Below are 17,168 nucleotides of genomic sequence, written 5' to 3'. Positions count from 1 at the left end.
CCCTATGGGGTCCCCCGTCAAGAAAGTGTGTTACTCAGGTGTGTCCCCTGCTTCCTACTCCCAACCCTTTCTTTAATTCCCTGTACTCTGTCTCCTGTATCCAAAAGTCTACTGAACATGCTCTCACAAAGGGATGCCAATGACTTCTTTGTACCAAAGTCCTACAGCTCCCCTCACTCCCTCAGTCCTCTTTCCTTAACAAGCTGCTCATGAGTCTCTCTTCCTGGAACCCCTGTGTGACTCCACCACACTCTATCAACACAGCTGTCTTTCCCTCTGGTGTCTCTGCCTTCTCCTCCCAATGGCTACTGTGAAGAAGTCCTTTGAAACCCGTCTTTCCTATGACTCTTGTTTTCCTTCACTCCTTCTATATTCTCTCTTCTTTGGCAAGCTCATATCATTTCAAAGCTTTAATTACCAAATGTATAGCTCATTCCTTCAATTATTCAGTACATTGGGAAAAGTACTAAACAGGATGCCAGCCCTGTCCTTAGGAAGTGTGTGGTCTATTTAATAGGTAAAACAGGCGAATACATGGTCACTCAAACACACGATGTACTAAGAATTTCAATGGAGTAAGTGCAGTGTGTTCTGGGAACAAAGTAAAAGGACATCCAATCTGATCTTGGGAATTCAGAACCTTTCCTGGAGAGTTGATATTTAATTCAAGTTCTAAGTAAAAAACAGGAGCTTTAGGCAAAGAAGAGTTCCTAGTAAAGAAAGCAGCACATGCAGATGCTTGTGATCAAGACCATAATGTCATTTAACAAACGGCCAGCAATTCAGTGGCTGGTAGGTGCAGTGTGGGGCAAAGATTTCTGATCTGAGCAGATGCAGCGATAAATAAGACCACATCAAAAAGGATTTTATATTCGAGCTAAAAAGGATGGACTTTATCCTGAGGCAATGGGGAATCTATTAGAGTCGTTGATACTTACAAGAAACATGCTTAGACCTGAGCTTTGGGAAGATCATTTTAGACGCAGTGAAATGGATATGTGGTTGTGGGACAATGGAGGAAGGGTACAAGTTGGAAGATTTTGGTAGTTCTCAGAGAGATGTGACTGTGGCTGGAACTAAGAGAGAGGTAGATAAGTGGGCAGATCTGAGCGCATTTATGAGGAAAAGTCTTCACAGATTTGGGGATAAAATGAGGACAATTTTGGATTTGTTGAATATATGAGATTTCCATTAAAAATACAAGTGGGGATCTCTACTAGACAGTTTGATTTATAGGTCAGGAGCTCAGAAGGGACTCTAGATGTGTATTTATAAGGAGTTATCACACCAATAGTAAATAAAATGAAGTACATGGGATTTATAAGGCCGATAAATAAGAAAGTCCATGTTTGTGTCTCAAAAACCCGGAGTTGAGAGGCAAATAGAGGAATTTGTGAAGAAGACTAAGTTGGTGGGTGAGAAAATTATGTTGCAAACCAGAGGGGTAATGAAAACAACAAAGAATAAAAAATGCTGCAATGAGGTCAAATTAAGATCTGAGAAGCGAGCATTGAATTCAGCAACAAGAAGACTATTACTGACTACAGTGAATAAAGTTTCAGTTTGTAAGGGCGGGATACAAGCAAGATCCCAGTGAATTGAGAAGTAAATTAGAGGGAGAGAGGAATTAGAGACAGTAAAGTGCAACTGGATTTGTAAAAAGAGGAGAGATATATAGGAGAGTAGTCAGAGTGTACCATAGATCGATATAGGCGTGTTTTACAAAGGGAGAGAACCGTGGCGAATAAACTCATACACGTGTGGTAGTTTAGGATAGAAAAGACAAATATAAAGGATGCAACAAGAACCCTGACGTGGTGTGAAAGGATGGGATAACAAGCACAGGGAAGCCAAATGCAGATGGGAAAGGGGGCAAGAATGGGTATAGATAGGGTCATGTTTTTGTGGGGCAGAAGGAGTTAAAAGGTGAGAAATTTTCTCTTTGATTTATATTTTCTTTAAAAAGTTATGGTCTGATGCTGAAGAATATAGGGAATGAGCATGATAGGAGACAAAGAAAATGAAGAAGCCTTTAAATAATCTCTCCTGCTGAATAAGAGATATGATATGAATAGGAGAAAAATGCTGCCAGGAAATCCTGAAGGCCTGATTGCGGTTGGAAACCATGAGATCTTGGTAGCAATAATTTATGGCATTGAGTCATTTTTCAATAGCACATGCACAATTTCAGATAGAGACAGAAAAATAGTGAGACTGAACCAAGATTTGACACTCTCCTGGTGGATCCAGTGGATAGACAAGTTTAGGGGAAATTGAGAGCATCTGTGAGTCAAAGTGGTTGATTGTCTTGCTCTTGGTGTAACTATTTCTCCAATGGCTGTCTTGCCGATGAGAGGGGCAGCCATGACTCTACTGACCGCTGCCCCTCCACACAGGGATGGGCACAATTTGTGTTCGCATTAAAACTTATTAAACATGTAAATGGTCCTATTTGTAAACTTGGTTTTCTTCTTGCTGACTATTTTATCAGCTCCTCACATCATAGGGATAGTTTTCAGATTGTTTACTCTGTGACAGACCAAAGAGAGCATTTTACCCATTGACTTTAAATAATTTTCCCTTTCAGACACTTACTGCATTGCCCTGTATCTCATGGCGGTCTAAAATCTGGTTGTGTCCTCTTCATGGAATGTCTCGTGGGTCACCATCAGATGAAACTCTTCAGAATTGAAAAGATTAATACATTAAACTGTCCTCTTCACCTCTGCATCTCCTATTTTAGCCCTATTTTATTATTCTCGTATGTTTATTTCCTAATTCTTTAATAACCTCTGTACTTTTCAGTGTACTCTCTCCCAGGCTTTACCATCCTCATCACTCAGAGTGTAACATTCCACAGAGGTCTTGTTTAAGATGATGAGAGAAGTTTGCATCATTTGTCTGATATAACCTAAGCAACAGCTTCATTTCTGTCCCGTTCTTTATTTTTAAGCTGTTCACATCTCTGTCAATTTGCTTGCACCTTTCTGTGACATGACTTCTTGAAATCGATTGTTTGCTAAAATGCCTTAGCTACCAGTTACAGAGGTGTTCCCAACCACACAGCCTTAGCTAACTTTTAGTGGCAGCCCCTGCAAGCCATGTCCCCAGGATTTTCTCAGAGTGAATGAACATGTAAAGTGAATGAGCATTTGACAGACTTGGCAGGAGGCACAGGTAGACAATGAGCACAAGCGTGAGAAACAGCTGCCATGAGCCCCTCCTTCCCACAGCACCAGTGAGGAGGGGCCCCCAGCTGCCAGGCACTTGTGGTCAACTGTTTGCCCCTATTTCTCTTGTAAAGGGCTTGGTGGAATGATGGGAGTATGATTCAAGGCAAGTTAAGGCATTGGATTAAAAAGTCTTTTATACTTTCGATAATTTGTTCCTGTATATGGCAGTGTATCAGTGACCAAAAATTTGTTAGGCTACCATTGCACATCTGTTAGTAAATTAGGCATAATTACCAAATTTGGGGGCCCAGTTGGGAGCTGGAAAGCATTAATAATACTTAGGGTGCCTGTTTATAAAATGGCAAGGTCGTGAAAATTTACCATTGTAGAAGGATAAAACATTCTCCTTCCCTAACGGCTACTCATTGCACACCAGACCCAGTAGAAACAGAAGAGCAATTCAGGGCTCTGCACGACCCAAAGAGCCAACATCTTCGTCTTCTCTCCTGCTCTTCACCAGCATAAGCCTGTCACTCCAGGAAAGCTGACCTGCTCACCACCCCATGAACTACAGGAGAAGAAAGGCTACAACTGCTGCTTTTCTAGGCTGGAAGCACATGGTCTGACCTTGAATCCTGGTGAAAAAGAGAATAGCTGCAGGGTGTCAGGACTTTCCAATGGCTTTAAAAATTTTTGAAAAACTCTCAGGAAAAAAATCAAAGCATAACCTCAAGCAGTTATTTCACTTAATATGCTATTTTAGGCCTCGAGATAAATTTCTAAAGGATGAATTTGTCTTTTTCTGGCATTTATGAGGTCCTCATTGTGCCCTTGCTATGCTTTGCTTGGGTTTTCCAGAGTGCTGAAAATCTCAACCAATAAATCATGCTTGTTTCTACCAGGGGCTTCTATTTGCTCGTAAAACTCATTTTTTCCGCAGAATTAAAGCAAATTCCTTAGGCTGTTTCAGAACCTTTAGAATATTTTCCTGTGATTGGATAACATCTATCCTTGCCTTTACTTAGAGAAAAGTAGGTTATTTGAAGCCTATGGATTGGTAAACCAGGAAGTTTCATTTTCTGTTCTATACCTAGATACTTTCCGTGCCACGGAAGGTCATGGCACCTAGGCTTTGCACTTTGAAGTAAATTTCCATCTAGAGTTTGAACCATGAATGAGGAAATGTAACTTAGATAGTGTTAAATGAAATACGAAAGATGAAAAAGAGCCTATTTTTATGTTAATATTTTCTTTAAGTATATTCAATTCAATAATATTCGTGGAACACCCACTATGTGCCAGGCACATTAAAGATGCCAGAAACACAGAGAAGGATGTAACAAAGTCCTTCTACTTACAAAGCTCACTATCTAATGAATATGTGCCCCTGACTTTGAGAACTATCCTGAAGTCACAGATGATCATGTGACAACTGAGGGACAGTCTACACACCTGTCAACAGGGGTGGTGTCAGGTCCACGTGTCCTTGGTAGAGGTCAATCCTAAAATACTCTTAGAAGAGGTCAATCCTGAGATGTCCTTGGAAGAAGTCAATCCTAGAGTCAGAAGCTGTGGCTAAGAGGAAGATGAAGGAAAGTTTGACCCTTTTCTTACAGACTAGAAGTCAATTTAGTCCAGACTCTGGGCCTGAATGTGCCTGGAAAATTTTCAGCATTGGAGATGTTGGCCACCGTCCCCAGACTTGGGGAGGGCAACAGAGAAATAGCTTCTAAAGGACTCAAGGACACAGCTGGACTGTGAATAATAGTAAAGCCAGTGAGAGCTCATGTCTTCAAAGACTGAACAAATGTGCCAGAATTTTAGCCATGGCTATTCCAGCTTTTTACGAGTGCTTTGTATTCTCCTCAGTATCTTTCTCATATTTCCGAAATTACCTATGGAGGATTTATATTGATTTTTTAATAATTCAAAATATTTTAGGAAAAATGTTTGCATTATAAAGTACTTCAAGTGACGTCTGACATCTATCCCCAAGCAAGGTCTGTTGAACTCTCTACCAAGCAGTTATTAGCACTTGAGAAGAGACCCAAGGAACATCTGGCAGATCATTTGGTGAAGGCCATGGCTTCACCAGCGGAGCTTCCAGGGTAGAATAAAGAAGTGCTGTGCCCATCACTGCTCACACAGAAGCCCACAACTACCCAGACCACAGCCGTTTCCATGGATGCACCCAGCAGAGGCAGGATCAGACGTCAGGTCTGCTGAAATAAGTAATCCTTGACGGTGTGAGGCTGGCTCCCTCTTTCCATGGGCATTCAGTATGCTCAAAGTGCTAGTGAAACCTGGTAGATCCCCTTCCAAAAATATGGTTTAAATCAAAAGAGTGTTTATTTATAGAAAATTACACAGACCACCATCTGAGCATGTGTCTCATGTGAAATGTAGTTCACCAGAAATCTACATAGTGTACACAACATACTCCAATGGGCCTCAAAGCCCAGAACACAGAAGGAAGGAGGAATTCTGGGTAATTCGAGAGGCCCAATCACTGAATAATAATATAACTGTAAAGTTTAAAAAGCACTTTAGTTTTACTAGACATGAAGACTTTGTTTACAGGAGAATTTCCAAAATTTAAAAATCGTAACATTTGTTACATCGAGTTTCTTAGACTCATTATTTTCAAAAGGGTGATCTTTTTATTGTGAAAGTAGCAACCTTTATGTGTGGTTTGCAACCAAATGAAAAGTGAAAAGATGGGTACATTTGTGCCATAATAGGATCATATTAGGTTACAAAGCTTCTATCAGCATGCTTACCATGTTCTCTGTGCTGTTATAGCTAGCATTTCCTACCCTTCTTAGTTGTAATAAAAGAAAAAGCTTCATGAAATGTGACCTAGAAATAGAATAAATAGCATTGTTCTCAACTCAAATATAGAGGGAGAAAAACCTAACTCACTCTTTAGCTTGGAAGTAAAAAATACTGTTATCTTTTATAAAATATAAAAGGGCCTTTTCAGACAGCTCTTACACAATTGTCTACGGCTCCCTCTGGATAACAGATACAATCACGTACATTACCCTGTCCATTTCTGAGTGGCCGATCCTAGTGAATAGGCATATTTTCAGATGATAGCCTATGCTCCAGGCCTTATTAGCTTTACCAAATCCCTTCTACTTTTCTGTCCTTCCTTTCTTCTCTGTTGCTTTCCTTCCTTCTTTTTAGATGGTTGCCTATGCCCTATTTTTTTCCCCAAACAGACAAACAAAAAATTCAAGTTGGCTTATAAAAGGAACATGTATACACAAAAGGTTAATAAAATAGAAAATGAAGACCTACAAAGAAAATCAAATAGGTCAACCAGCTACTGGAAGAATCAGACAATGCCAATTGTGTTTAGAATTAGACAATCGTGCTTTTCCACTCGGTCTGTGCAGTAATGTTTATCTTTGGTTTTCCTAGTGGATGGCATAGAAATGCCAAGCTCTGCTGTGACAGCAAATGTTCCCAGGTGGAGTTAAACAACTATTTAAAAGTATATTGAACCCTGGCATCATTATGCTTGTTCAAGTTGTACAAGAGAAAAGACAGCAATTCTAATTAGATTCCCAGCTGCTTTTTAGGATTTTTAATAATAGTTGGTAAGTTTAATAAGTAATATATAGAAACTCAGCCAATTAGATAAAAATGAGACAGGGCACACAGCTCTGGGACTGGCGTTTACAGATGCATGTGCTGGCCAGTACAAACCAAACGAGGGAACTGGCATTGCCAGAGGGCACCAGCTGAGCCTCTAACAAAAGTGTTGAGTTGACGTCATGTCTGACACACCAGGTATGAATCTTAGCTCTGAGTCTCAGGGACTCATTTGTAAAGTGAAATGGATATTCCTTGAATGGATTTGAAAGTGTTCCTGTTTTGATATCAAATGTGTCTGTGTTTGAATACTGGTTCCAGCTCTTAGTTGTTTCACGATCTGAGAGTTAGTTTTCTGATCTACCACTGACTTCATGAAGTTTCTCTCTTTTTTCTTTAAGATTGAATAGCATATATCAAATTTTCAACATGGTGCTTGGCACATAGTTGGTGTTCAGTCCATGTGAGCTCTCTTGCCTCCTTCTTATGTACAAGAGTTAAACAGGAAGAAGACATCCAGCATGGCACCTGTGGGCACCCAATTAATTAAAGTTAATTTATTACAGTTCTCTTCTATTGTTGCTGTTCTATAGGAATGGAGGTGGGAGATGAAGGCAGCCAGAAGCCAAAAGTAGAAAAAGCCTTTATCAACACGAAAGATGACCTGCCAGTGGCTGAAACCATGGCAGACAAGCTGGGAGTAATAACTCCCTTTCTGGCAATGAACACTTTGATTTATGGACTTCCTGAAGCCTTTTCAGTGCCTTCTGGGTTTTGAGTGTTGATTGTGTAGGGCAACTGCATAATTTCATTATTCAAATGACAAAAGCTGTCACTTGTTCCATTATGGAATATGGTATTCACATGCAAATGGAAAACATAAATAAATACCTGGAGTGGGGAGAGAAAGAAGCATGGCTAGATGATAAGTTAAATGAGGCAGGTGGTCCCAGCAGGCTGGATGCGATCAGGCTGCACTTTTGGTATTGATCTCTTTGAATGGAGATATCATGGAGTGAACATTTGCAGACATTTCCCTCTCTACTTTGCTAGAGTATTCCCCAGGGACAAAGGCCACCAAAAGAGAGGTTCCTAATGATATTAAATATACAAGATACCATGATTTTCTTTAAAAATGGGGTACTAATGGAATATATGCAAAAAGGAATTACTTCTCTCTTCTGAGGGGAAGTAAATAACACGCTGAAATGAATACACAAAGGAAACTATGGCTCTTGCTCATAAAATAATGAGAACAACATATAGTATTCCCTATGAAGCTCTGGCTGCAGTAGCAGGAACATGGATCGGGAGCAGGTGCCCAAAGATATGAGGAATTTGTTAGTTTTATTTGTCCTTAAGTATTATTTACAACAGAAAATGCACATTTGCAAGATGCATGCTTGAGTAATATCTATTATCTTGAACTAGGTCAAATTAATCAATCTTGTTAAAGATGTATATGATGGTTCTGATCTGTGCTTTCTTGTATATTATCATCAGAGTGTTTACTGTTGCCTTAGAAACCAAGAATGTTTTAATATAATGGCTTACCAGCATTGGAACCATAGACAATAAAAGGATCTCTTTTATTTATTTTATATTGACATGATAGCTTGCTGAATAGACAATAAAGTATGTATTTTTAAAGGCTCAGAAGGGTCTTAATTATTTGCAAGAAAATTTTCAATGCTTCTATCCTCCCTCCACCCAAGTAAGACTATTTTTTGAAACAATCAAGAACATACAGTAAAAATCTCTTTTTATTTTACCTGTAATACATATGAGTTGAAATATGTAGGAAATAGCTCTAACGAAAAAGATATGCCGAGGATGCAATAGATAAATATAACACCAAATCCAAGAAAATCAATTACTTCATTCTAAAAGACAACATGTAATGGACCATCTGGTCAAGGGGCTCCAGGCTCCTCTCACAGAAAAGCAAAATCTCGGTCTGAAATAATTGTGCAAAGAGGAGAAGACACACAGAATACAGATTGAGAGACCAAGATTCTATTTCTTTGAACAGGTGTTGGTGTGACTTTGGGCATTCATAGGTTTCTCTCAGTTGACTGTCCAATTGTAAAGTGAATGAAATGTCTGCCTGGCCACTTCACAATATGTTATGGTAATTAAATGAAATTGTATTTAAAAATGATTTGGAAAAGCATGAAATGCTTTGCAAGTACAAACATTACAAGGCCAACAAAACATTCTATACTTTCTCGATTCTGATAGATCCTCAAGTTCCTCAGGCCGTGATTTCACTGGCAGGCTAACCAAATCCTGGAATACAAAGGCATTTGTAGCAGAGTTTGATTATATTCATGAACAGAATTTAGATCACTTTGTCCAGAGGACTTGTGGCAGGATTGGGAGGCAGATGATACACTGTTTGTATAACGGTGAACGTAATGGATTGATTTAATTAATTCAGTGACAATTAAGATATTTAATCCAGTTTGAGGATGTGTAAGCGAAACATCTGGTTGACTTGTCTGAATCTTAATTATCACAGATATTTCTAAAACACATAATACTTCTGGAGGAGGAAATTTTGCAACTATTAAAAATTAAGTATTTATTCTGGATAAATCCACGTTTATCCCTAACCTTATTATTCTATCAGCATTTTAAGCCGTTTATTTCACACTGGGTTTGGTTTAGATGAAGAACAATTCATTTTAAACTTTTTTCCTCCTCCCTCCTCCCCATCTGTTTAGGAGAGCACAAACTGAATCATGGTACCATAACCTTAATGTCACATAAGTGGCTTCCCATTAGTGAAAAAATCAAGTGCTTATTGAGAACTGATTGATCTCGGCACTTTGCTCTGTGGCTGGAGAGGACAAGTGGCCTGTGCCATTATGCTGTTTAGACTCGACTGAAGCGATATGACCAATGCATGTGAAATAAAAGCTAAAAGATGATAAAATTAAGCAGCAAATTGAGTAGTATCAAATGGAGATATTCTTGGTAAATATTCACGGTAAAGAAAAACTGATGGAAGCTAAATTATGGACATAAGGCTTCATGGAATGGGTTGTGTTTGAAGCCTTGTAAAAAAATTACCTGCGTTTTCAAAGAATTCAATTTACTTAAATGTGCTTGCAAATATTCAGTGTTTAAAAAGAATCTAGCCTATTTAAAAATAAAATCAAGATTTTGGCACACTTCAATGTTGGCTCATTTAAGCTTCACAAAACAGTATTAAAAGCATTTTACTGATGAAGAAAAAAAGAAGCAGAGAAATTAAGTAACCTGCCCAATGTCCCGTAGCCAGTAAGTACTTGAATCAGTACTTGAGCTCAAGTCTGTCTGCAAAGCCTATGATCCATGTTTAATACCAGGATACCTTTTGAGGAATATCGGGATCTTAAGAAGCATGGACTGATGGAGAGAAGGAGAAAGGTGGAGCAAGCAGGATGCAACTCAGGGAGTACAGAAATTTCTAATGTTCTTTGAGATCAGGGGTCATAATGAGACTCATTTCAAATCCTAGCTACTCATTGGACTGAGGGTCTTAAGGTACTGCTCACTTTAGTCAGCATCACTTCAAGAACTTGGCAAGGATGATCCTTCCAGTGAGGGGCAGCAAGTATTACAAATGAACAGGGTAGTGTCAAAAAGTTATTGATTTCTGTCAATCATTTTGTGAAATTTGCCCCAAATGTCCATAATTAATATGACATGATATTAGACACAAAGCATGTTTACTAAGAAAAAAAGAACAGGGTCTAAAGGATGGATTTTGCAAACCTAAGCCAAAAGATAGTGGAATATATCATAGCAGGGCAGATCTGAAAGGCAGAGGAAACAGATGTGGAAGATTGGTCTCAATTTGTCCTCACCCCTCCGCATCCATGCTCTTGAATAGCTCCTCCCTCCACTGCTTCTGGACTTGGCTATGGTACTTGCCTTAGCAGATGAAACAACAGTAAATGTGACACAAGCAGAAGCTTGTGTTGTGCTTGGAATCCTGAAAACACCATGGTAAGTAGCCAGTGCTAGCAGGCTGAAGGATGAGAGAAAGAGATGCTCCTAGCCGACAGCCTGCCATGTACCAAATATGCCAAAAATCCTAGCTTTCCACCCACCAGCTGGCTATGGTCCATCAGAAATCAACCAAGCAGACCCTGGCCAGAAGAGGTGACCACCCGATCTAGAGAATCATGAGTTAAATACAATGGTTGTTTATTTTAAGCAAGTTTTGGGGTGGTTTGTTAGACAGAAAAAGCTAATTGATATCATAGAATACTATTTCAAGCAATGGGAAAAACAAGCAAAAGGTATTATATCCAAGAGGAGAGACTATCTGTTCCTTGTTTCCCAAATAGAGACCTGGGGACCTGGAAGGATCATATGGCAAGGGCTATGTGGTATGTCCAGGCAGAGAAGGCCTTGGACAGTCTCAAAGAATCCTACACCTCAGAATGGTGAAAAAAGCAGCAGATCTACTCATGCAAGTGACAATAAAATAGAAAAACACCATACGGTCTTTGGAAGCACAACACACTTTCCCAGTTTGAGGCAAGATCACTTACTGTGCCCCCAAACTGAGTCTAGACAAAGCAAAGATTGTCAACAGACAATAAGAGGCCCTGTCAATAACAACAGGAAACAACATGGAAGCAACTGAATGGACCACTGAAGACATTGATGATGGACAACATGCTTCCCAATGGATGTCAATGTGGACAGATGTTCCCCAAGGGCTACATTCTTCCCCTCACTCCCCTGCCCCTATCCAACAAGTGACATGCATCAATTCTTCTCTCTATGAAATCAAAGTACCATTTTATTTAATCTATCAGCTAGGCTCTAACTCTAAGACTAGTGCAATTTATTCTGCGTTTTGCATTTGCATATTTGCATACATATATATTCTATATTCTTAGTGATATAGTTGAAAGGTATTAATAAAACTATTAACTTCTGAAACCATGGCAACATAGGCAAAGTTTATAACTATCACCTGAACAACAACAAGTAATCACACAGATAGAAAGCTGCATCAGCATTAAAAATTAGGGAAGGGTGCCAAGGCACATGCCCCCTAAATCTAACGATATCCTATATATTGAGCCCTCCTAAGAAAGCGCCACAGTACTATGTAGAGAAGACCTTGGAAGTCTTCGTAAAACCCCCAAATCTACAGGGGGAAGGTAGAACATAGAAGAGAAAGGAGCACACCACGTTGTATCCTGTTCATTGAAGCAAATTAACAATTCCCAAAAGCAGATGAAGTGGGGCTATAGCAACAGTAAAACCACAGGTGTGGACAGCTTCTCTCTACCTTGGTGGAGAGCAAAGACCACAGAAGTCTAGCATGGCCACAGCTTTCAGGCAGCTGGGCAATTGACAAAGCAGAATTTGGGTGAAAATGTGGCCAGTGAAGTGGGTTCATCACACTCAGACAGCATGATAACATAATGAAGTCCTGAGGTTGGGATTACCCACAGTCCCAGCTCACTCCCCACTATACTCTGTTTGTCAAAAAAAGGGGACCTATTAATGCAAATTAATATTACCAGCACTGCAGCTACAATAAAGGAAACTATGGCACTGAGTTATCTGAGGACAATCCGTCCACCATGTCAATAACAAAACATCAGACCTATGCAGAATCCTCTATGTTTGAGAGAATAAATGGGAAAACAACTCACAAAACAAACCCAAAAACATTTATAAGACAGAAATGATATAAAGTAAACTTATGACAATATCTTATATGTGCAATTCAAACATTAAAAGTGAATGACATTGATGTAATAAAACACAAAAAATGACAGAAGACAAGTGCTGTAATTAGAAAGGAATTTTCTAAACAGCAGGTAGAAATAGAGAACTTGAGAAGATAAGAAAAATTATGGAAGTTAAAAATGTAATAATAGATTTATTCTCTATTAGCAGCAATAAGAAGCTGAATTGCCAGTGAAGAAAATTAGAATAATGCTATAATGTACAAAGTTAATAAGTTTACCTAGATGAAGAAGGAAGGGAAAAAGCTAAGAAAAGAATGAAAAAGAAGAAAATCATAACTGGGGTGTAGAATGAAAGAAAACACGCTTGTAAATATTGTTTTAAAAGAATAAACCAGAACAAATAAATGGGAAAATAATTATATATAACAAAAAATGAATACAAAAATAACTATAATTGTCAATATTTTCTGAGCAATTACCACGTAATAGATGCAGTAACAGCTTTATAGATTAATTATTTAATTTTCAGGAAGGAATCAAGTGGTAGGCACAATTATTATACCTATTTTATAAATGAAGAAAATGAGGCTTAAATAATAGAATAAGAAGAAATTTTTTTCCAACTTAAGAAAACCCGAATGAACAGATTTAAATGATTCAGCAGATAATACAAATACACCAAAAAAAAAAAAAAGTATAAACCTCTGGCAGTTGTATACTTATATTTTGAATTTAAAGAGAGGAAAGACACTACAGGAATCTAGGAATCTAGGTGAAAATATATATATGTGCATATATATATATATATATATATATGAAAAATCTCATATGTATGAGAAAAATTCATTTCCTTCAGATTTTCCCACTATATTGAATGCATGAGAGCCATGAATCAATATCTACAGTGTTTTAAACAGGGAAGTTGATTTCATCTACTATATGTCTAGCCAGGTCATCAACATACACACAGGCAATAGAAGTTACTGTCAGATATGCAAGGGCTCAGGAATTGAACTACCACAGACAATCCTGAAAAACTGCTGGAAGAAATATTCTGGATTTACAATAAATTAGCTAAAATACTAACAAGAATAAAATTTAGCAAAGTGGTGATGAATAAAATTAGCATATATAAATCAATAATTTTCATATGTACAAACAATAACCAGTTAGTACACATAATGGAAGAGAAAACCGACGTATAATAGTAACACAAATAAAATAATTAGGAATATGCTTAATAAGAAATACGCAAAACCCACAGGAGGAAATTTTAAAACACTCCTGAAAGACCGCAAAACAAACTTGAACAAACGAAAAGACACAGCATGTTCTTGGAGAGAAGACTCAATTTCGTAACTGATCTGGGGAAGATGGGAGGAGATGTGCGGGAGGAGGTAAACCAGGCTTCTGCTTTGGTCATGTTGAGTTTGACCCTTTGGGAGAGAGGAGGCATAGGCATCAGGTAGATGAGCATCAAGCACTATGGAGCGGTCAGCATGAAAGCTCTGAATTTGGGAGCCTTGGCACGTCACTTAGCCACAATGTGTATATGGAAAAAGAAAGGGACTTAGGATAGAAACCTGAACATTCTGACATTTATAGATCAGCTGGGGAGTGGAGAGCCATCACAGAAGACCAAGGCCAAACTGTGTGGCCAGTGAAAAACAAGAAAAACTGTGAGTAAGATATCCTGGAAGCCAAAGACAACCAAGTCATTCAAGAAGGGAATGTTCATCCTGCGTTCCCAGTGTCTGGTCCATAGTAAGAATTCAGAAAATATGTGTTAAATGAATGAAAGTGTGAATAAATCAATGAAGAAATACACTTTTCCTAGAGACATATAAATTGTGAAAATGGACTCAAGAAGTAGAAGAAAACAAAAATTTTAGACTAATCCTGTGTGTATATTACATGGATATGTAAATGCATGTGTGTGTATGTAACACAATGGAAAATAATCCTGAATTAATTAATTAATTATACAATTAATTAATTAAAGGTTCAAATCCACTTTATTTTAAAAGAATAATACAATACGGCCAATTGTCTAATAGAAACAAAATCTCCAGTAAAATATTCAGCTAAACGTGCACTGAATTGCTATAACAGAAGTGGGAAGGTATTAAATATTCATCAATAAAATATTGAACACTAAGTGTACAAATAATATGGACTCATTGGTCTTGGATAAGACCCTGAAGATCAAGCAAACCTCTCCCCTAGTCTCCAAATGGGCCATCCTAATCTGCTCCCACAGCCAGGCATTAGTCTCTTCTTGCAACTTGCCACAAAATCCTCTTTCAACAAATTATTGACATCTAGAACTTCAAATGACTTGTAGAGGTCTTCAAACAGCCACTTGATGACCAGATAGTCACAAGATAGAAGCTTGGCATGGGTTTCTCTCTCATTTTTAAATATCTTCAGAGAATGTCTAGGGTTAAAATTAAACCTGGTATTACAATAACTACTTAGTCTTTCCTTAGGAGCAGTTCAAAAATGGTATGATTAATTTCACACAGCAGCCATCAAAGTAACTTTCTTGATGTCAGCTGTGTTCTTGACATATTTAATTAGAATCATGTTGCCCGATTGATTTATTTTCTGTGTGCAAAGTCTGTTATGTCTTCAGAACAATCATCAACATTCTTTAAGAACATTCTTACTCTTCTTAAAATCTAGAACAGAGCCTTTCACTATGTAGAGGGTGAGTTAGCTCATTCAAAACCACAAGCCAACCAACCAAAAATTAATTTTTCAACCTGTCATAAAAACAACTAAAGAACATGTATGTTCCTTCCAGGCTATGATTGGTTTTATCTTTTCATATACCTTCTAATGAAGCTTTACTTCCTTAAACTGTGGAGGAAGCAAATAAAATCAGTTTTCCTCCACATTATAGGTAAAATGATATCTTGTGTAAATTATAAATAATGATTGTTTCTTACTAGCTTATTATATCTGTATATTTTCCCTGCTTCTCAGACCATTACTGAAGTACACTTTCAGCCTTACATTACAAAAAAAATACTGTTTTGAATTCACTTCACCCTTTGTGCAATAATATTCTTTGCAAATCACTAAGTAGTCCCCTGATCATCAACGACTGTGCCAATATGTTCTTACCACTGGGGGCTTCTGTCTGGTGCTACAGCTTATAAAGTCAGGCACGCCACTAAGGTGGGGCTGAAATGTGAACTTGGTGAGACTGTGGCTTCCTTTCCCCATCTTTATCTCCTCTTCCACTTAGTAATAATATGATGCTGGTAATGGCTGCTTCATCTTTAGTTAACTGTTTTAATCTAATTTAACCTACTAGGATAAGTATTTGAAAAGTTCATGGAACAAATGAGCAGAGGACTTACATATGCGTTTATGTACAGAAATAGAGCTACATTTTCTGATGGCATGGCTTTATAAAGTTAGTTCAAAATGAGGAAAAATAAAAACTTTGCATCTCCATGTACTGTTATTTCTAGACCACTCTAAGGTGTAAGCACCAGAGGCAGGGGCAAAGCCGGGCCAGATTCTTTCCTAACCAAAGGGACAGTGTGTTGTGTAGTTAGTGTATTGCCATCTTTCTCTGCCGTGGCATTCTCAGTCTCTGTAATCCCCAATTTTTATTTTATTTTTTGTTGTCTCAGCATATTCTCTAAACGATATATATCTTAGCTTCATTTCAATGATGCGACTTGTTTGCCAGACGTGAAGGAACTTACAAGATATATTTTTTTGAGTCATCAACTGCCTTATAAATGTAGGAATATGTTCCAGACAATGCAAAACGTGGGCTGGTAGAAACTGCCCCCAAACTCTGGAAACTAGTTTAGTGCTGCAGAATAGACATAATGTCCACCACAGTGAATAAGCCCGTGACTTAAATAAGAGCATTAAAAAAATCACATAGGTATAATAAAAAATTGGAATTATGAATAACATTGTTTTCAAACCTCATGAAAAAATGGAGTTAAGGAAAAATTAAAAGTTAAGGAGATTTACTTTTATGTGTTTTATGAAGAGAAATTTCATTAGTTCATAATCACTTGCTATAAACTCTATGTATAATTATTTATGGATTTATGGATATATATATACAGCTCATCCATTCTAACAACTGCTAGTCACCTGAATCAAATGTTATGAGACAGGGCATTAAATATGCAAACAATTGTAAAAGTGTACTAAATAAATTTAATTAAATATATGTTGACTACAATAAAATTTGTATAAATGCTAAAAGCATAGCTAAATGTAATTATAATTTTTCAGATTTGCTTGTTTGTCACATTGGATCTGAAAAAAACATATTTCTTAAAGCCACAAAGAAAACAATTCTATCAACGGGAAGATGATTTATTTACCTGGATCTTCTATAGTTAAGTTCTTTATTAACCATTGAACAATGTCTGACCCTAGAAAAAGAAAAAAGAAAAACACAAAGATATGTGAACATGTTTATATATGTTAACTTTAAGAACTCAACTTTTGGCACCCATATTAGTAGGAATGTTTCTAATTTTTATAGTAACAGATTAAAGATCAGCCACGTACGGAGTTCTGAAAACAGAGGGGGAATACATAGTTTTTCTTCACTGAGCCCAGGTACAAACTGGTAAATTATTAAGTATGAAATATTTATACATAAAGATGTAATATACTAGTAGGGGATAAAGTGATTCATTCA

At 37.6% G+C, this 17,168-nt stretch overlaps 1 protein-coding gene across 9 annotated transcripts in view; it reads right to left on the bottom strand.

Moving 5' to 3' along the window:
• RGS7 (regulator of G protein signaling 7) overlaps nucleotides 1-17,168 on the bottom strand; it is a 487,753-nt gene that overhangs the window by 149,787 nt on the left and 320,798 nt on the right. For 6 of the 9 annotated variants that reach the window (XM_023632432.2, XM_023632434.2, XM_070256054.1 and 3 more), the window contains exon 4: nucleotides 16,846-16,896. The exons of the other annotated variants lie outside the window; for them this stretch is intronic. In XM_023632432.2, coding sequence (XP_023488200.1) covers nucleotides 16,846-16,896 — 51 coding nt within the window. The remainder of the gene's footprint in view (nucleotides 1-16,845; nucleotides 16,897-17,168) is intronic. 9 annotated transcript variants of the gene reach the window in all.

The sequence above is a fragment of the Equus caballus genome, chromosome 30 (assembly GCF_041296265.1).
Source record: "Equus caballus isolate H_3958 breed thoroughbred chromosome 30, TB-T2T, whole genome shotgun sequence".
In the NCBI taxonomy this organism is placed as follows: Eukaryota; Metazoa; Chordata; class Mammalia; order Perissodactyla; family Equidae; genus Equus; species Equus caballus.
Note: the sequence above shows the minus strand (reverse complement) of the source record. Positions and strands in the feature narration are given on the sequence as shown.